The sequence below is a fragment of the Loxodonta africana genome, chromosome 14 (genome assembly GCF_030014295.1).
Source record: "Loxodonta africana isolate mLoxAfr1 chromosome 14, mLoxAfr1.hap2, whole genome shotgun sequence".
In the NCBI taxonomy this organism is placed as follows: Eukaryota; Metazoa; Chordata; class Mammalia; order Proboscidea; family Elephantidae; genus Loxodonta; species Loxodonta africana.
This window is the reverse complement of record NC_087355.1, coordinates 6,498,437-6,519,921: the sequence shown is the minus strand read 5'-3', so window position 1 is coordinate 6,519,921 and position 21,485 is coordinate 6,498,437. Positions and strand designations below refer to the sequence as shown.

At 38.7% G+C, this 21,485-nt stretch overlaps 1 protein-coding gene across 7 annotated transcripts in view; it reads left to right on the top strand.

Annotated features, from left to right (window-relative positions):
• The window catches only part of ATP6V1H (ATPase H+ transporting V1 subunit H), a 132,024-nt gene that overhangs the window by 25,081 nt on the left and 85,458 nt on the right, over nt 1-21,485 (top strand). For all 7 annotated transcript variants that reach the window (XR_010317760.1, XM_023545691.2, XM_010588309.3 and 4 more), the window contains 2 exons: nt 9,262-9,359; nt 18,211-18,403. Coding sequence is in view for 6 of the 7 variants with exons in the window: in XM_023545691.2 (XP_023401459.1) it covers nt 9,262-9,359; nt 18,211-18,403 (291 nt within the window). In the remaining variant the exon portion in view is untranslated. The remainder of the gene's footprint in view (nt 1-9,261; nt 9,360-18,210; nt 18,404-21,485) is intronic.

Below are 21,485 nucleotides of genomic sequence, written 5' to 3'. Positions count from 1 at the left end.
TCAGACTTTGTAAAATTGCAGTTATCCCATCATCCCATTGCCGTAGTGTGGAATCCTTAAAATCCATTTAGGTTTTGAGAGCCGAGAAAAGCAGTTGGTAAACTGCGTTACATCACTTTGCCACTTGATGTCAGTATAAAACTCACAAAATAGTTTTATACTACAAAATGAGAAATAAGCATGATTCAACAGTCTTACCTTTTAAAATGACCATAGAAGCATCTTAAAGTTATGGATGGGTCATTGCAAACGCTTACATTTGAATTACATTGCATAAATTTCTTTAAAATGCATTAGGTTGTCTTTACCTAAATGTAAAATTAACAAACTATGTCAGATTCTATGTACTTAAGCTTAACTGTCCAGCTTTTTACCTAGCAGTTCTTGGATGTGAATTGTGAATTCTTTTCTCAGAGGCACCGGTACAGCCTTGGGAGTTGATTGCTGTGCTCATGCCTTGACAGAGACCAGTGCTGTGATCTTTTACAGGCTTAGGAGGATCTAGAAGGAATCTAAAGAGCACTGGTGGCACAGGGGATAAAGAACTTGTCTACTAACCGAAAGATCAGTGATTTGAACCTGCCAGTCACTCCTGGGGAGAAACATGTGGCAGTCTGCTCCTGTAAAGATTTAGAGCCTCACAAACTCTGTGAGTGCAGTTCTGCTCTGTCCTATAGGGTCACTATGAGTTGGAGCTGACTCTGTGGCAGTGGGTTTAGGAGGAATCTGGGAATTGTTTTCTTTTTTCCTCTGCCTTGCTTCATTTACACATGGGTGTAGGAGAGCAAAATGACTCCTAGCTCCAGCATTTGATTATGTGCAGATCCAATCTAGCTTAATTACTACGGGATGAACATTGCTTAATTGGTAGTAAGTAATTTGGTTATGTTGCCAGATTGTCCTTATTGCCTGTCTTGCCTCTTAATGCTCTGGAGCAGGGCTGTCCACTGGAACTTTCCATAATGGTGGGATGTTACGTATCGGCACTACCCAGTATGGAGCCACTTAGTCACGTGTGGCTTTTAAACACTCGGAAATGTGGCTAGTGCAAATGAGGAAGTCAGATTTCCATTTTATTTAGTTTACTTTTATAACAGCTTTATTGAGATAAATTTCACATACCATAAAATTCGCCCACTTACAGTTCGGTATCTTTTAACATATTCATAGAGTTGTGCAACCGTCACCACAGTCTAATCTTACAACATTTTCAGTACCTCATAAAGGAACTCTGTACACATTAAGCAGTCTCTCCACACCCACTGCACCTTCCCAGCCCCTAATCTACTCTCTGTCTTTATGGATTTACCTGTTTATTTCACATAAAGGGAACCCTACAATATGTGATCACTTGTGACTGGTGCAGTGGTAAAGAGCTCAGCTGCTAACCAGAAGGTCAACAGTTGGAATCCACGAGCCGCTCCTTGGAAACCCTATGAGGCAGTTCCACTCTGTCCTGTAAGGTCACCATGAGTCAGAATCGACGGCAGTGGATTTGGTTTTTTGTTTTCTTTCACGTAGCGTAATGTTGTCAGGGTTTGTCCATGTTGTCACACATCACATCTTCTGTTACCTGGTTACCTTGTAATTCTGCAGAATACGGCCGTCAGAGACCATACTCACCAGGAGGTGAGCAGCATTAGTTGCTATTTTCCGTATGATGTGATTATTCCACCATAGTGTAGAAAGAGTTTGCATTTTCAGGAACACTGGAAAACCTAAATCTAAATATTTCTTAAACGTGTTGACACATAAAAATAGTATTTTTCTTTGCTGTTGAGGTTTACTGCATAGTGAGTATATTCGTGGCCAGTTCTTAGCCCAGGATGTTTGGAACAGTGCACAGATCATTAGTGTAAGTGTGAAGAGAGTTGACGTCTATTGTCAATCCAAGATGAACTCTTGGTAATTTCAGCAATTTATATCACCTTTTTAAGCCTTGGGTTCTTAATCTCAAAAACAGGTAGCATAATAATAAGTTATTGCTGCATTAAAAGGAGAAATAAATATGAAGATACTTTGAAATCTATCATATACAATTTAATAAATGAATTATTGTTATAAAAGGATTTTTTTTCCCCCTCTGGCAATTTTTTGGTAGTTGTGAGAGTTGTTGAATCCATTTTGATTACAGAATAAACAGAAAAACTTTACAATGAAAAAGAACTAACAATGGTTGAATGACATGAAAACAAAAAAGAAAATAGTATTCAGGTCACTAAGAAATACAGTGAATATCTAATACATATGTATTTTGTCAGTCTAAATATAGATAGTCATTTGTCAGTGGAGAAATGAATTACTTTAGCAATTTAAATGGAAACTGTTATCCTAGCAAAATGAATTCTTTTACCATAACTATTTTCTAGGAAAATAGGATGGCTTAGGATGCAACTCATATTGATTAGCAATTTATAGTTCTTAAATTGAAATAAAAAAAAAAAGAGAGAGAATAGTATTAGTTAATTATATAAAAAACTAAACCAAACCCGTTGCCATCGAGTTGATTCTGACTCATAACGACCCTATAGGACAGAGTAGAACTGCCCCCCCATAGAGTTTCCAAGGAGCTCCTTGTGGATTCGAACTGCTGACCTTTTTATTAGCAGCCGTAGCACTTAACCACTGTCACCAGGGTTTCCAATTATGTAAGGACCTTAGGAAATACTTTTAATGCAGTCTGATTCAGCCTTGGCTCCAAAAAGATATAAGGCTATAGTGCTATATTAAGTATATTTCTGTAGTATTGACTATCATCAATATAGAAAATTTGGTCAAACTTATAGATAGCCCTTAAGGCTTTTAGACCATCAATCCATACTTACTAGGAATTAGTTCATCTGGAATTAGTGTAAAATATGAAGCTTATTTGCACTTTGTTGGGTTGTTCTTCTGTTAAGGAAACATTTTTTGAGTGCTTCCCAGGAACCAGGTATAGTGCACTGTGCTGAAAGCGTGATCCTGGGCAAGGTGGGCATGATTCCTGCAGTCACAGGGCTTACATTGTGTCTGGGGAGGACCGCATTAAACAAGTGATGACACCACTCATCATTTCAGTATCCTCGTGGCAGCTACTTTTAGGAAGAATTACCGGGTCTTTTGAGAGTGCAGCAAGGGGAGCTGATCTCAGGGCTCAAGTTAACTTGGGTTTTCTCGAGACCTCAGGAAGTGCAGGTGAAGGAACCGTGGACCGTGAGGGCAGTGAGGCCACGTGAGTGTGCTAAGAGTGCAGGGCAGGGTGAGTGGGAGGCATGGACGTGGTAGGCAGGTGGGCCCAGATGATTCAGGGCCTCAAAGGCCACTTTCTAATTGTCTCCTTGGCAACGGGGACCACTGCCGAGTAGTAACAGGGGAAGTGACATGGTAAAGAGGAGCCATGGGAAAAAGGGATGTGTGTGTTGCATTTTATTACGTATTTTGAAATAATTTGCTCTGTTACATCCTTTCTCTGGACTGTAGTGGTAAGCCCTTGTTGCCTACCTAGGTGGCTGCACAGCTTGCCTTCTTATCTTCCTCAGGGCTCTGTCAAACTCTGGGTTCCTCGCTGTAGCCTCACGGCTCCCCTCTTAAATCCTCTTTAAAGAGCCCAGGTGCCTCCCATTTTACATTTCCCATTTCTCTTTCTTGTGTTATTTTTCCTATATTGAACCTGTCAGCCTCTGACACTGTCTGTAATTTGCTTGTTTTTGGTGTGTTGTCCTCCTCCTCCACTGGAGGGTAAGCTGCGTAGTGGCAGGGACCCGGGACTGTCTGTGCTGTGTTCATGGTTGTCGCCCAGCACTACAACAGTGTTTGCCACAGAAGAGACACCCAACAAATGTTTATTGAATGAATCTTGAGTACAGATTTGTAGAGCCTTCTTGGAAAATAGTTAAGAACTGAGAATTATGTAGGCCTTATGTCCCTTATGGAGCCCTGGTGTTGCTGTGGTTAAGGGCTCGGCTAACCAAAACGTCAGGAGTTTGAATCTACCAGCCACTCCTTGGAATCCCTATAGGGCAGTTCTACTCTGTCCTGTAGGGTCACTGTGAGTCAGAATTGACTTGATGGCAGTGGGTCAAGTTATGTCTCTTATTCTCTTTTTTACAGTATAATCTAAGATTGTAGCTGTCAGGTGGTTTGCTAGAGCTGCACAGTCAAACCATCTTCTTAATCTTTGGCTGGATTTTAAGTATAACATATTTGAAAATAAATTAGGGTCCCTTCTGCATGCCAGAGAGTATAAGAAACCCAATAAATATTGTCGAATTAAAGAATGCTTCTTTCGTGTTGAGAGCACCATGGATGAAAATTGTCATGTAAGTAAAGCTGTTAGATATGCAATAGATTTCTGTGTATTGGATTTATTAAATGAAAGAAAATTGCAGAATGACAACTGTCGTATTATTTATACATTTATAAAAAAGGTATATATAATGCATAGAAAGTTTCTGAAATGTGACACAGAAAAATATCTAATAGTGACCCTCTCTTAGGAATGGTAATGGCGAAGGTTGACAGTGAATTTTTATTTTATGCTGTGCTATACTAATTGGATATTTTACCATAAATATGTACTAAGTACCTCATGTAAAATTCAAGTCAATAAAAATCAAGTATGCAAATTTTAATCAGGTGCCGTACTGCTTGTCAAGTCATAGCTCTAGTTTCTAGCTTTTTTTAATACTTGGAAGCTGATCCTGTGGGCGCCCTTCTTGAGTCACGAGGTGAGGAGCCCCAGAGATGCAGGGAGAGGTAAGCCAAGTCAGGAAGGAGAGGCGCCCTCACAACTCTGAGGAAAGGCACAGGGTTGCTTTTCCTCATTTGCTTCTTCCTTGTGATATTTCCATTTGACCTCAGTAAATACTCATCAACTCTGTGGTCCTTGATATTTTCCTGTAAGATAGATTGTTTCTCTGCCTTTGAGTTCTCATCCTGTGAAGTTTGCTTTTGGTGCCCAAAACCTGTGAGATTTCAGGGATTTCTCTTAGCAATTTCAGCTGGGTCAAGAATACTTTTCAAATGTCATAGTATCTGCTAAAAGAATAGGAAAAGCTAGCAAAGATAAAAATATGTGCAGTAAGAAAAGATAAAGCCGAGTGTTTGCATTGAACAATATGGTTAATAGCTGCATGTCTGCATTTTTTATTAACATGGAAATCAACTGCCGAGAAATAAAAATTTGAAATTTGGGGGCTTTTCTTTTTGTTCCTTTTTTTGGAAACATCTTGCTAAGCAGAAAATGAAAATCATTTCACTTGGACAAAATATATCCTAGAACTTTAGGTTCTACTTTTTTCAATTCATTTATTCACTGATTTAAAAAAAAAAAAAATCCAGCTAGCCACCACCTCGAATCCTAAACAAGGGCAGTACAATACTACTAATTATTTTTTGCAAATGGCAAAATCAAGCTAATTAAGGAAAAAAAAATAAAGTGTAAGGAATATTTAATCATTCATTTAGCAAAGAAACTTTATCTGAATGCTGTTATTTACCAGGCATTGTGCTTAAATGCTGAGATTTTAAAAAATTCGTCTTTTACTCTCTCATCTCGTTGGGATGACTGATACCTGTATGTTGTTGTTAGATGCCATCGAGTTGGTTCCAACTCATAGCGACCCTGTGTACTACAGAACAAAGCACTGCCTGGTCCTGCACCATCCTCACAGTCGTTGTTATGCTTGAGCCATTGTTGTAGCCACTGTGTTAGTCCATCTTGTTGAGAGTCTTCCTCTTTTTTTGCTAACTGTCTACTTTACCAGGCATGATGTCCTTCTCCAGGGACTGATCCTTCCTGACAACCTGTCCAAAGCACATAAGAGGAAGTCTCAACGTCCTTGCTCCTAAGGAGCATTCTGGCTGTACTTCTTCCAAGACAGATTTGTTAGTTCTCCTGGCAGTCTGTGGTATATTCAGTATCCTTTGCCACCATCATAATTCAGAGGCGTCAGTTTTTCTTCCGTCTTCCTTATTTGTTGTCCAGCTTTCACATGCTTATGAGGAGATTGAAAATACCATGACTTGGATCAGGTGTACCTTAGTCCTCAAAGTTACATCTTTGATTTTTAATGCTTTAAAGAGGTCTTTTGCAGCAGATTTGCCCAACGCAATACAGGTACAAAAGACTGGAAAAGAAATGAATTTATATATGGCATTGTGGAAATGATTAATTCTGTCTGGAGAAATCAGAATACGATAATAGGACATGCAGCAGCAGCAGCAAATGTTTTTTGACTGTTTCACGACAGGTACCATTGTAAACTCTTTATATGATGTTTTTTGACTGTTTCATGACAGGTACCATCGTAAACTCTTTATATGATGTTTTTTGACTGTTTCACGACAGGTACCATTGTAAACTCTTTATATACACTAATGTAATTGGCTCCAAATCCAATGGGATTTGTCGTATTACCCCATTTTACGGGTGGGAAGCAAATTCAGGGTCACGTAGCTAGTAAGTGGCTTAGCGCAGCAGGCTGGTTTCGTAGCCTTTGCTCTTAACCATTGTGCTATACCAGCTTCTCTCTCTTGGTGGAGGGGTTAACATTTGCTCTCAGGCTTGAAGCAGCTAAGTCAGTTCAGATGGAGAGGAGAATGGAGAAAGAGCTTTCTAGTAAGTAGTTGGAAATAGGGGTGTGGTTCTCAGGAAAGAATAACCGTTGGAGGTCAATTTTAAGGTCATTTGCCATGTTGGTGAAGTGATAAAGCAAAAGAGGGGTAAAATGTGGTCGTAATTCTTTAAAGAAACCTTCATGTATTAGGAAGAGGAAAGAGGCAATGCAGAGATTGGTACAAGGTCTAGGGATAATTTTAAGGTAAGAAATGATTAAGCATTTAGAGGCTGAGAAGAAAAATAACCAAAAATCCAAACCCACTGCCATCAAGTCAATGTCGACTCGTACTGACCCTATAGGACAGAGTAGAACTACCCCGTAGGATTCCAAGGCTGTAATCTTTACAGAAGCAGACTGCCATATATTTCTTCTGTGGTTTTTTTTGGAGTGACTGGTGGGTTTGAACAGCTGACCTTTCAGTTAGCATCCGAGCGCTTAACCACTGCAGTAAAAGGGAGAAGTTGAAGATACAGGAGGGGGTCTGGTTGATGGGCCATTGTTTGGGAGGAATGGGATAGAACCTTTTGGAGCTACTGGTCTTGGATAGGAAGAAGGCTACTTGTCTCTCGCAGGTCAGAAAGAAGTAAGACTGGCTGTAAATGTAGGTAAGTTTAGGGGATGAGATGTTGGCGCTGAGTGAATCTGTAACTAGCTGCCTCTATGTTCTCCTGTCTGCTAAAAGTGAGGGAAGAGAGTAAAACAGGAGGAGAGTGGTGAGTGTCTGAGATCGACCCTGGGGAATGCCTGAGAACAGATCAGATGGCTTTTCTCCAGCAGCATTGAACTGCTCTTGGATGGGATTAGAGCTGGTGGCTGGTTAGATTGACTCAAGGCTGATTATTCTTTTAAAAATTATTGAAGAAACTTTCTTCTAAAGCACAATAAAAACAAATTAAAAAAGACATGGAATAATTTTATATATGTAAATGTATAAAGGAAGCGATACAGTCTACTTTGTTTAATTGAAGGTTTAATTCATTTTGTTTAATTCAGTTGTTTACCATGTTGTCTTAACTATATGTTTTGAACATAATCTCTGGAATGGTGTTTGGATTGCCGTACAATGTGTAATAAGAATGAAGACTGTCATTTTAGGACTAGCGCTATTTATGTCTTTTTTTATAATGTGAAAACAGAAGCTATAAATAACAACAAAGGATCCATATTTGAAATGTGTCATATATTTAACATATCCTGCTCAGCGGAAACAGAAAAGGAAGACTTACAGTAAACCAAAAATGTTTTGCATCGGGAGGACACTGATGACTAGTGGAAGAGAGGAGAGAGTGCCCTCGATTGCCTTCTGGTTTATTCTGTCTAGAAGCCTTGCTCAGGCTCTCTCTCTAAACGTGCAGTATGGTATTCCACATGCCGAAAGGCTTACTACCTGCTGACTTAATTGGAAAAATACAGTTTTTTTCCATCATGGAAGATTGTTTTAGAGCTGAAAATGCATGTTTTTTTGGTCATTAATTTCTGCTAATGTTTTGAGTTTTCAGGCAAATTATATTACTGGATATATTGTGCTCTTGTAGAACTCTTTCTACTACTTTCTAGGTGAAACCTAAGATAACCTTTTCTTGATAACTTTTGACTGTTTCACTAAATTTACTTATGTTATCGTGCTTTTAAAATTTGAGTGCCTAAATGTCTTTGAAGTTTTTAAGAATGTTGATTAAATTAGAAAACAGTGTTTAGAAATATATATTAGATTTTGTGAATTTATATAACAAGCATGATTCTTGCCTTTATAAATTTTTTAAATGTAGCGTGATCTTTGTTAAGGCTAGAATCTGCAATTTCCTCTTGTCTCTCCACTTCTTATTGATATGTCTTGTTGTAAATATTTAGGGACAAGCCCAGGCCAGAAGTTCTTAATGGGTTTGGCAAAATGGAGGGGACTGTGACTTCCTGGGGTGGTTATTCCTGTTTATTTCAAGTTTCAGATATTAATCACAATTTCTGTGAGATAGTGCTATTGAATTGACAATGTTTTTAATCCCAGTCTTTTGAAGTGTTTAATTAGACTCTGTATGTTCTTATGTTATATAGTTTGTTTTTTTTTTAAGTTCCTGTTTATTGAGTTCTATGATATGTCTCTGTTTACTAAATGAACTGTTTCACCTAATCCTCAGAGTACCTGTTCATGGGGCTTGGAGGTGGCATCCTTATTAAAGATGAAAAAAATTGAGTATTGGAGAAGTTCAGTAACTTGCCCAAGGTCATTCAAGTATAGGCCTATCTCAAAACAAACTCTTCTTTTTGTTATCTTATTGTAGTTCTTTGATGTTTCTGTAATTACATAGAGTGGTATTCTCTATATAGTGCCTCTATTCAGGGGTAAATGAACCTTTGCAAGGCAATATACTTACCAGACTATGTCAGAGATATTACTGTGTCCCTGTATTGTCCAAATCGTGTTTGTTAAATAGTCTTGGATTGTGTGTGTTTAATTTGGGAGACACAATTATCTTCATTTCTAAGAGGTAGAGATAAAAGCAAACATGAGGATTGACTTTTGAAAACTATTAGGGAATTTTGGATGCTCTGATGCTAATAAACTCTAGTAAAAAACACAGGGTTTTCTTATAGAGATATTTGTGTATGATCTCATGGCTTTACGTGCCTTCCAGTTTTAAATCCTTGCACTTCTCTTGCGTAGAGCTCTCAGTATGTGCAGTGTGTTGCTGGGTGTCTTCAGCTGATGCTCCGGGTTAATGAGTACCGCTTTGCCTGGGTTGAAGCAGATGGGGTAAACTGGTGAGTGCCCTTTTACTTTTAACAAAGAATCACTTTTTAAAACATCAGTCCTTGACGTTTTCAAAGAAATTAATACATTTAATCATCTAAATAGTGTTTTATTTTTTCCATGTCTGCTTAACATATTAACATTTTTAGAAGTTAGTATAGTAACTATCAAACTGTTTTCAGCCTGGGGTTTTTTTAAATGCTTTTTTTTTTTTTATTGTAGTTGAGGTGAAGGTTTACAGAGCAAACTAGGTCCTCATAAAAGAATTAATACATGTATTGTTTTGCGACATTGGTTGCCAACCCCACAACTTGTCAACACTTTCTCCTTCTCGACCTTTGGTTCCCCATTACCAGCTTTCCTGTCCCCTCCTGCCTTCTATTCCTTGCCCCTGGGCTGGTATGCTCATTTAGTCTCTTTTTATTTTATGGTCGCTATGAGTCGAAATCAACGGCATTGGGTTTTTTTGTTGGTTGTCTAATCTTTGGATGAAGAGGGAACCTCAGGAGTGACTTCAGTACTGAGCTCTAAGAAGGTGTGGGAGCCATATTCTAAGGGTTTCTCCAGTCTCTGTCAGACCAGTGAGTCCGGGTCTTTTTTTGTGTATATGTTAGAATTTTGTTCTACATTTTTCTCCAGCTTTGTCTGGGACCCTCTGTTGGTGATCCCTGTCAGAGCAGCTGGTGATGGTAGCTGGATACCATCTAGATGTGCTGGACTCAGTCTGGGGTAGGCTGTGGTGCTTCTGGTCCATTAGTCCTTTGGACTAATCTTTCCCTTGTATCTTTGGTTTTCTTCATTCTCCTTTGTTCCAGTGGGGTTGGACTAGTGGACTATCTTATATCTTAGGTGGCTGCTTGTGAGCTTTTAAGACCCCACACACTACTCACCAAAGTAGAAAGTAGAACATTTTCTTTATAAACTGTGCTATGCCAATTGTGCTAGATGTTCCCCAAGACCATGGTCCCCAAGCCCTCAGCCCAGCAGTTTGTTCCCTCAGGGAGTTTGGATGTGTCTGTGGAGCTTCCATGACCTTACCTTGGACAAGTTTTGCTGGCTTCCCCAGTGCCACTTACCTGTTGTCTATTTAATATTTTTCCTCCCCACTCTTCCCTTCCCACGTAACCATCAAAGATTGTTTCTTTTTGTGTGTAAACCTTTAATTTCTCTAGAATCGATTGCTAGGAGTGGGATTGCTAGATTGTATGGTATTTCTGTTTCTAGCTTTGTGTGTGTGTGTATGTGTGTAAATCTTTTCATGAGTTTTATACTAGTAGTCTCATACAGGAAACCCTGGTGGCCTAGTGGTTAAGTGCTACGGCTGCTAACCAAAGGGTCGGCAGTTCGAATCTGCCAGGTGCTCCTTGGAAACTCTATGGGGCAGTTCTACCCTGTCCTATAGGGTCGCTATGGGTCGGAATCGACTCAACGGCACTGGGTTTGATTTTTTTGTTTGTTTTGGTCTCATACAATATTTTTCCTTTTGTGATTGACTTATTTTACTCAGCATAATGCCCCCTAGATTCATCCATGTTGTGAGATGCTTCACAGATTCATCATTGTTCTTTATTGTTGCATAGTATTTCATTGTGTATATGTACCATAGTTAGTTTATCCATTCATCTGTTGATGGGCACCTAGGTTGTTCCCACCTTTTTGCTATTGTGAACAGTGCTGCAGTGGGTGTGTATATGTCTGTTTATGATGGCTCTTATTTCTGTAGGATATATTCCTAGAATGGGATTGCTGGATCACATGGTATTTCTCTTTCTAGCTTTCTAATGAAGCGCCATATCGTTTCTAAAATGGTTGTATCATTTTGTATTCCCACCAGTAGTGTATAAGAGTACTAGTCTCCCCACAGCCTCTCCAGTGTTTGTTTTCTTTTTTTTTTTGATTCCTGCAGCAGTCTCGGGGAGATGGTATATCATTGGGGTTTAATTTGCATTTCTCTAATGGCTAGTGATAGCGAGCATTTTCTCGCTTGAGTATCTTCTTTGGTGAAGTGTCTATTCATTTCCTTTGCCCATTTTTTAATTGCATTATTTGTCTTTTTGTTGTAGAGGTGTGGGATTTCTGGTAGATTTTAGAGATTAGACCTTTATCAGATTTGTCATAGTCCAGAATTTTTTCCCAGTCTGTAGTTCTGTTTTTTACTCTTTTGGTGAAGACTTTTGATTACCCTAAGTGTTTAACTTTTAGAAAATCACAGCTATCTAGCTTATTTTCTGGTGTTTGTGTATTGTTAGTTATGGTCTATATCTTGTTAATGCCGTGTCTTAGGGCCTCCAGCACTGACCCTATTTTTACTTCTATGATCTTTATAATTTTTTTGTTTTATATTTAGGTCTTTGATCCATTTCGAATCAGTGTTTGTGTACGGTGTGAGGTATGGGTCCTGTTTCATTTTTTTGCAGATGGACATCCAGTTTTGCTAGCACTGTTTGTTAAAAAGACTGTTTTTTCCCCATTTGATGGAGTTTGGGCCTTTGTTGAAGATCAGGTGACTGAAGGTGGATGAATTTAAATCTCAGTTCTCAGTTCTCAGTTCTGTTCCAATGGCCAGTGTGTCTGTCGTACCAGTACCAGGCTGTCTTTACTGCCGTAGCTGTATAGTAGGCTCTGAGGTCAGGTAGTGCGACTCCTTCTACTTTCTTTTTCTTCTTCTTCAGTAGTGCGTTACTTAGCCGGGGTCTCTTCCCTTTCTATATAAAGTTAATGATTAGTTTCTTCATCTCTTTAAAGAATGCTGTTGGTATTTGGATTGAGATTACATTGTACTTGTCGATTGTTTTGGGTAGAATTGACATTTTCACAATGTTAAGTCTATGAGTGAGCATGGTTTATGTTTTTCGATTACATAGGTGTCTTGGTTTCTTGCAGTAGTGTTTTGTAGTTTTCTTTGCTCTAGCTAGGTCTCCCCGCGCAATGTTAAATAGGAGTCATGATGTCCTTTTCTTGTTCCTATTCTCAGGGGGAATGTTTTCAGCCTTTCTCCATTAAGAGTGATGTTGGCTGTTGGTTTTGTATAGGTGCCCTTTATTATGTTGAAGAATTTTCCTTCTATATCTATCATATTGAGAGTTTTTATCAGGAATGGGTATTGGACTTTGTTGAATGCCTTTTCTGTGTCCCTTGAGATGATTATGTCATTCTTTTATTTATGTGTGGATTACTTTGATTGATTTTCTAATGCTGAACCATCCTTGCATAAACCAACCAATACCTGGTGTAAATTCCACTTGGTTGTGGTGTATTATTTTTTTAATATGATGCTGAATTCTATTGGCAAGAATTTTGTTGAGAATTTTTGCATCTATATTCGTGAGAGATATTGGTCTGTAATTTTCTTTTTTTGTTGTGTCTTTGCCTGGTTTTGGTATCACGGTTATGCTGGCTTTATGGATGAATTCTGAAGTATCCCTTCCATTTCTGTGTTCTGAAATACTCTGAGTAGTACTGGTGTAAGTTATCTGAATGTTTGGTAGAATTCTCCAGTGACACCATCTGGTCCAGCACGTTTTTTTGGGGGGAGAATTTTTTTTTATTATTACCTTTTCAATCCCTTCTTTTGTTAATGGATGTCTTCAGATTTTCAACGTCAGTTTTTGTTAGTCTGGGTAGGTAGTGCATTTCTAGAAATTCGTCCATTTCCCCTAGGTTTTCAATTTTGTTGGAGTATAGTTTTTCATAGTACTCTGTTAAGATCCTTTCTGTTTCAGTTGGGCCTGTTGTAATGTCCCCCATTTGATTTCTTTAATTTGGGTTATTTGTGTCCTCTCCTGTTTTTCTTTTGTCAGTTTGGCCAATGGTTTGTTGATATCGTTGATCCTTTCAAAGAACTAACTTTTGGTTTTGTTGATTCTTCCTGTTGTTTGTGTATTCTCTATTTCATTTATTTCTGCTCTGATCTGTATTATTTCCTTTCTTCTGGTGGCTGTGGGCTTCTTTTACTGTTCTATTTGCTCAAGTTGTGTAGCTAATGTTTTGATTTTGTCCCCTGTTTCTCTTTTGATTTGTGTATCTGTTTGCTATAAATTGATCCCTGAGCACTGTGTTTTCACTCTTATTTGATTCTAGCAATTTTTTAATATCATCTCTGATTTCTTCTGTTATCTAGTGGTTTTTAAGCAGGGTGTTATTCTCTTCTCTAACAATGGTGGTGAAGTTGGTCATTTTAGTGAAATCTTCAGATGACTTCCATAAAACAATCTTAACTCGAGACTTCAAGTTTTTCTTCAGTTCATTAAGCTTGAGAAATGTTCTTCCCTTTTGGTTTTCTAACGCTAGGTCTTTGGACGTTTCATTATAATACTTTGTGTTCTCGAGCTGCCCTTTGAAATCTTTTGTTCAGCTCTTTTACTTTTTCATTTCTTTTAGATTTAGTTACTCTACATTCAGAAGCAAGTTTCAGAGTCTTGTCTGAGATCTGTTTGGTGTTCTCTTTCTTTCCCGTCTTTTTTAATGACCTTTTGATTTCTTATGTGTGACGTAATTGATGTCATCCCACAGCTTGTCTGGTCTTCGGGCATTAGTGTTCAGTGCATCAAATCTGTTCTTGGGATGGTCTCCAAATTCAGGTGGAAGATGCTCAAGGTCGTGTTTTGGCTTTCATAGACTTGTTTTAATTTTCTTCAGCTTCAACTTGAGCTTGTGTGTGAGCAATGGATGACCTGTTCTGCAGTAGGCCTCTGGCCTGTTCTGCCAGATAATATTGAGCTTTTCCTGGTCTCTTTCTGCAGATGTAGTAGATTTCATTCCTGTGTTTTCTATCTTGTGAGGTTCACATATATAGTCATAATTAGTGAACACTTTTTACATAATATGTAGGATGATGAAATAGCATAATTTTGAAAATTACAGAGAAAATAAGATTGCTTAGATTCTGTAATGTATCTTAGGTTTGTAAAAGGGTCTGATAGATCCATATTTTAATTTCAAGATAGAATGAATTTTATCATTAAAGAAATAGTAAATTTTTTGGGGGGGGGAAGACTTGTTTGAAAGAAGGTAAGTCATGAAAAACAGTCTCTAACTATAGGTATAATTGCTCAAAAAAGAAACTCAAATACTAATATTATGTTGGACCCATGGTTATAACAACAGTTAACCAAATGGTTCAGTTGTAATTACTGATACTTAGTATTTTGGAGGACAGTAAGCAATATTAATTGTTCAGGTTAGCCACAAGACCAGGATAAATGTAGTCTATAATATAATATTCTACATTCAACCTATACATTTTGATATGCTAATGACTGTTAATGACCTGAGCAGTAATCAAATACAGAGACCTTTAGGTTGAGAACAAGCATTAATAAAGGTATAATTTACTGATAGTATAGCAATTTAGAAAAGGCATTTAATTTTTTTAGAAGTAAAATGTATACTTTCTAGGTTGCCATTTCTTTTGTTTAGGATTGAAAGGTCTGTTTTCTTTTGGTGTGCCTCAAATCATAAGCAGGAATCCTGTGAGGAAAAAAGATTATCAAGTATACACTGTTTGAAAAGGATAGAAAACTGATTTTTTTTTTAAAAAAAGCCTCAGTACATTTTATCTATATAATTTGGTGATTTCTTTTCTTGGTTAAGAAGCCTATTATTTAAATGACACAACACTGTTTTCTGAATATTTATATTTATATACCTACATACCCACACACTGCTGTCAAGTCGATTCTGACTTATAGCAACCCTATAGGACAGGGTAGAGCTGCTGCATAGAGTTTCCAAAGCTGTAAATCTTTGTGGAAGCAGACTGCCACATCTTCCTTCTGTACAGAGGATAGTGGGTTCCAACTGCTGACCTTTTGGTTAGCAGCCAGTCACTTAACCACTTGCCACCAGGGTTCCTTTCCAGGGCTCCCATATATATCCATGTTATATCAGAAATAACCTTTGCATTGTGTTGTGTTGACTTTCCTAGAAAATCTGAAGATTAGTACAGTATTACCTTTAAAAACAAAACAAACATAAACCCATTGCCATTGAGTTGATTCTGACTCATATAGACCCTAGAGGACAGAGTAGAACTGCCCCATTGGGTTTTCAAGACTACTACATCTTTCTTCCCTAGGGCGGCTGGTGGGTTTGAACTGCTGACCTTTTTGGTTAGCAGCCAAGTACTTAACCACTGCTACACCCAGGTTCCTCCTTTTTAAAATACTGGAGTGTCTAGGCATAGACGGGTAATATGAAATTTGCCTCCAAAAATGGAGGGTGCTAAGAGACCTAAGAGAGAGGCAGATAACTCTAGGGTGTCAGCATAAGAGTTTATTAAGGAGACTTATATATGAGACAAGTCCTGGGTAGCAGCAGGACCAAAACAAATCTCTGCTCTGCAGTGGGAAGGCAGAGGGTTTATAGTAGCGGTGGACAGTAGTGGCTGCAAGCCAGGGGCTTACATAAGAATGACTTAGCAAACTGTAGTGAACTGGAGGAATGTATGAGGGCGCTCATGTTGCCCCTTCATGGAGCTAAGAGGGGGCTTTTGCTGAGGGTAATTGCCTCCACACATTCAGCCAGCATTTATCAATATTTATACCCCCAGTTAGAAGTATTTTGAAAAGTATAAAATAGTGTGTAGATTAAAAGGGAGATTTAAAAAAAATATTACAGCAGTACATTATTGGGTGACATTGAGTGATGAGGTGCTCTGTGGGTTTGAAGAACAGCAGCTAGCTTGAAGTGTACACATTGGTCATAAGCCAGCTGTTTTGTCTCCCTACTGCCTACATTGTTTTTTTTAAAACTTAATAAACAAACAAAACAGAATACTGAGTAGTTATTTTGGCCTCGTGAACATTAGTGTTTCTCCTCTGGGTTTGACAATTATTTATTTTTATTGAGTTCTCTGTGTAAAGGTGTTATTATTGGGAATATAAAGAAAAATAATGACTCTTCCCTTGAAGAAATTTACAATCTAATTGGAAAATATTAAGTAACAAAGGTATCACTTAGGATTTTATAGCATCATTTAGTAACTTTTTTACTGACTTCAACAATAGCTGTAAATTCACCGATTTGATTTTTTTTAAAGCAGGAGTCATATTTAACTTAATGATATGAGGCATAGCAAAAATCTAAATGGTAATTAATGCACACTCATTCTTCAGCTCTCAGCCACTGTCACCTCCTCAGGGAGTCCTTGGCTTCACTGTGCTAGATTGTAAGCCCCTCGAAAGCATGCACAGTGTCTGTTTTCGTCCACCGTATATGCCCTGTGCCTTACACTGTATTCCCACATAGATCGTCAACAGATAAGTGTGATATTACCATGTTCAAGTTTATTATGGGTCTATATGTCCTTTGTACCCCCTTAGCTTATTCTTTTTCATGTTCTGGGTTAGGATTCTTGTCCCTAAATGAATCTCTTCCTCACCCTGGTAAACAGGGAGTTTTATTTTGCTTCATTAGAGTATTTTCTTGTGGTTAATATCTGGATATAGAAAACTTGCTTATTTTTTCAGTGGATTCATACATATTATGGAGAATCTGCTCTTTTTAGCTTGTCTGCATCACTGAGGGCCCCTCCACTTTGAAGCCTTTCCATCTGGGTTTTTGCAGCAGTGCCCTGTCTCTGAGCTCCCCTTAGCCCCTGTGGTCTTTTTTTAATTAGTTTTATTTGATGATTTCTGTCCCTCATTGCCTGAATGTACATATACGCCAGGGGAATTTCTTTACTCCTCTTCTTGGATAATGTATGCTCTGTCTGTTAGTTGTACCTCTTTGATTTCAATGTCACTTTTCCGGTTTCCTTATAGTAAACTGAGGTCAATCTAGAAGCTACTGAGGTCAATCTAGAAGCTTCTGAGGTCTTCTCTAACCCTGAAGCTCAGTGATTGATTATGTCAGATTTCGAACTATCATGGATTTCCTGCAAACTCATCCTCTCTTTTCTGTTTTGAGTGTCCTATTGTCTTAGTCTTCTAGTGCCGCCGTAACAGAAGTAGCACAGGTGGATGGCTTTAACAAAGAAAAGTTTATTTTCTCACAGTAAAGTAGGCTAAAAGTCCAAATTCAGGGTATCAGCTCCAGGGGAAGGGTTTCTTTCTCTGCTCTGGAGGAAGGCTTCCCTTGGTTGAGGAGCTTCTCAGGAGCAGGGACCCTGGGTCCAAAGGACATGCTCTGTTCCTGGTGCTGCATTCTTGGTAGTATGAGGTCCCCAACTCTCTGCTTGCTTCCATTTCCTTCTGTCTCTTGAGAGAGAAAAGGTGGCGCAGGCCACACCCCGGGGAAACTCCCTTTACCCTGGATCAGGGAGGTGACTTGAGTGAGGGTAGTGTTACAATCCCACCCTAATCCTCTCAACATAAAATTACAATCACAAAATGGAGGACAACCATACACTCCTGGGAATCATGGCTTAACCAAGTTGATACACACACTTTTGGGGGGACACAGTTCAGTCCGTGACACCTATATGTTGTAAAGCTATAAATGATCCTCGTGGTGGGCCAGACTCAAAATCATGATGTAACATTGGATTTTACCAGGTCTCACATCCGTGTTGCTAATTACTGTTGATTTTTGCTTATTTCATGTCTGTCATGCTACTCTTACATTCCTGTGCCGTAGCACAAATCTTTGTTAATCTTTTTACTGTCCTCCTCCCTGCAGCAAGTGCTGATGCCTCCGGAGGCCCCAAGACTTTCGGAGAGAGGGTTAAGTAGAGCCGAGGTGGAAAATGGCCTTCTGTGAACAGGGAATCTGGCTGCTTTTCACTGCTGGCAGAAAAGAAATTGTGAACATAATCAAAAAGACTTGTTCTGTTCAGTGCAAAAAGATAAGAACAATTACTCATTTCTTCATCCTTATTATGCTGTTGTATTAACTGTGTTTTCTAAATGTGTTTCTTTTCAGCATAATGGGAGTTTTGAGTAACAAATGTGGCTTTCAACTCCAGTATCAGATGATTTTTTCCATATGGCTCCTGGCATTCAGTCCTCAAATGTGTGAACACCTGCGGCGCTACAATATCATTCCTGTTCTATCTGATATCCTTCAAGAATCCGTCAAAGAGAAAGTAACAAGAATCATTCTGGCCGCATTTCGTGTAAGTGGTTTGTGTTATCTTCCTGTGTGTACCAGGCATTTTTACTCTGCAGGGTATTTGAGGGTTTTACCCATCACCCATTGCCGCCACGTTGATTCCGACTCATAGCCATCCTATAGGATGACGTAGAACTAACTGCTCCATAGGCTTGCCAAGGAGTGGCTGATGGATTTGAACTGCAAACCTTTTGGTTAGCAGCCACAGCTCCCCATTGCACTTAACCACTGCACCACCAGGGCTCCAAACAGGTAGTTTTAGGGTTTTAACAGGTGGGAAAAACTTGATTATTCTCCACGTAGCTATGAAACTATGGAGTCTTGGTGAACATAGAGTAAAATACCACTGATTTATATTTATGGCATGAGGGAGTGGGACAGGTGGAAGAAAGCCATCTAAATGAATGTGTGAGTTATAGAATGCTTGTAAAGGAATGTAATTGTATGATGTTCTGATAGAAGTCCCTTTTTGTTGCAGTACGTTCCAAGAGACTATTGTTGAAGGACTTTTTCTTTGATAAGGCCTGTATTTTAATACAAAATTATATTTCAATACAGGATATACTGACAAGTAGTATTTTATTTTATTTGAGGCAACTACGTTGTTTTTAGGTGCGGTCAAGTTGGTTCTGATTCATGGCAACTGTATGTACAGCAGAACAAAATGCTGCCCAGTCCTGTACCACCCTCACAATCATTTTATGTTTGAGACCATTGTTGCAGCCACTGTCGGTCCATCTCATTGAGGGTCTTCCTCTTTTTTGCTGATCCTCTACTTTACCAAGCATGCTGTCCCTCTCCAGGGACTGGTCCCTCAAGATAACATGTCCAAAGTTTGTAAGATGGAGTCTTGCCATCCTCGCTTCTAAGGAGCATTTTGACTGTACTTCTTCCAAAACAGATGTGGTCATTCTTCTGGTAGTCCACGGTACATTCAGTATTCTTTGACCATGACCATAATTCAAAGGCAGGCATCAGTTGATGTCAGATGGATCTTGGCTGAAAGCAGAGAATACCAGGAAGTTGCTTACCTGTGTTTTATTGACTATGCAAAGGCATTTGACTGTGTAGATCATAACAAACAAAGGATAACATCGCAAAGAATGGGAATTCCGGAACACTTAATTGTGCTGATTGCACAGTCAACCAAGAGGTAGACATTTGAACAGAACAAGGGAATACTGTGGGGTTTAAAATGAGGAAAGGTGTGCGTCAGCATTGTGTCCTTTCACCATACTTATTTAGTCTATATGCTGAATAAAATAATCCAAGAAGCTGGACTATATGAAGAATGCGGCATCCAGATTGGAGGAAGACTCACTTACAACCGCGATATACAGATGACACAACCTTGCTTGCTGAAAGTGAAGAGCGCTTGAAGTGTTTTACTGATGAAGATCAAAGCCAACAGCCTTCAGTATGGATTACACTTCAGTATAAAGAAAATCAAATCCTCAAAACTGAGCCAATAAGCACCATCATGATAAATGGAAAAAAGACTGAAGTTGTCAAGAATTTCATTTTACTTGGATCCACAGTCAACACCCATGGAAGCAGCAGTCAAGAAATCAAATGACGTATTGCATTGGACAAATCTGCTGCAAAAGACCTCTTTAAAGTGATAAAAAGCAAAGATGTCCCTTTGAGGATTAAGGTGTGCCTGACTCAAGCTATGGAATTTTTAATTGCCCCACATGCATGAGACAACTGGGCAAGGAATAAGGAAAACTGAAGAAGTGGCAACTACAAAGATATTTTATCTATTTTTGTTGTACTTTAGGTGAAAGCTTACAGCTCAAGTTCATCTCATACTAAATTTTATACACATATTTTCATGTGGCACTAGTTGCATTCCGGATAATGAGACAGTGCATTCTCCCTTTCTACCCTGGGTTTCTCTTGTCCATCCAACCAGCCCGGTCTCTTCCTGCCTTCTTATCCAACTTCGCAAGAGGAACTGCCAGTTTGGTCTTGTGTATCTGCTTGAACTAAGAAGCACACTCTTCACGAGTATTATTTTATGTTTTATAGTCCAGTTTAATCCTTGTCTAAAGAGTGGTCTTCGGGAATGGTTTTAGTTCTAGGTTAACATAGTATCTGGGAGCCATGGCTTCGGGGGTTCCTCCAGTCTCAGACCATTAAGTCTGGCCTTATCATTTTAAACAGTAAAGTTACCCCATGAGGATATTAAACTTGGCATTAGGAGAGACTTTGGAGATGATCTAAGTGATGTACCTTCTTTGTTAGATGAAGTCAAGGGGACTTCCCATGCAGCGGAGCAGAGCTCAAATCTGGGCCCTCGGTCATCTTGTACCAGGCATTCATTGTGCTGCATGGCCTTTCTTATAAAAGTCTATAAAATGTCCTCTAGGAATAATCTCAAAACACGAAATAGAGTATTGTTAGTTATCTCACACCAATGAATTGCTGTAATTGTCTATCGATAATTTTTTTACGTTAGAATTTAGGTGGGCATCTGGGTCATGGCTTGGTTGACTTAGTGTCTCTTCAAAATGCTGTCTTCGATGATACTGGCTGACAGTGTTCACATGCTGCTTACTCTGCCAGGTGTTGTTCCAAGTGCTTCCTATTTGTTATTTCATGCTCACCACTATCCTAAAACGTAGTCGTTATTGTCGTTAGTATTAGTTTTGGCCTTCTTCTTTTACAAATGGGGGTACTTAGGCAAGAGGTCACATTGCTGGTAAGTGGTAGACAAGCATATCTGGATTGTTGACTTTAGAACCTGTGCTTTTAACCGTTATTTATTCTTGCATAAATAAACAACAAATAAAAAAATGAAGAGTAATACACATGTATTGTAAAAAATAGTGTAGTCATCACATTTGCCAAATGTAGTGGCTAACACTTCAGATTTTTTTTAAGCATGTAGAGATAAATATGTGAATAGGTACATAATTTTGTTTTATGTTTAAAAACTAGCAATGACATCATATTGTAAATAACTGTTTTAAAACTTTATTCTTACCTAACTATATATAGTGAGTGTGTTTTCATTTCTGCATGTGTAGATCTTCTGTATTTTTTCTAGCAGCTACATTTCCCTATGTTGATGTAAAGTGCTT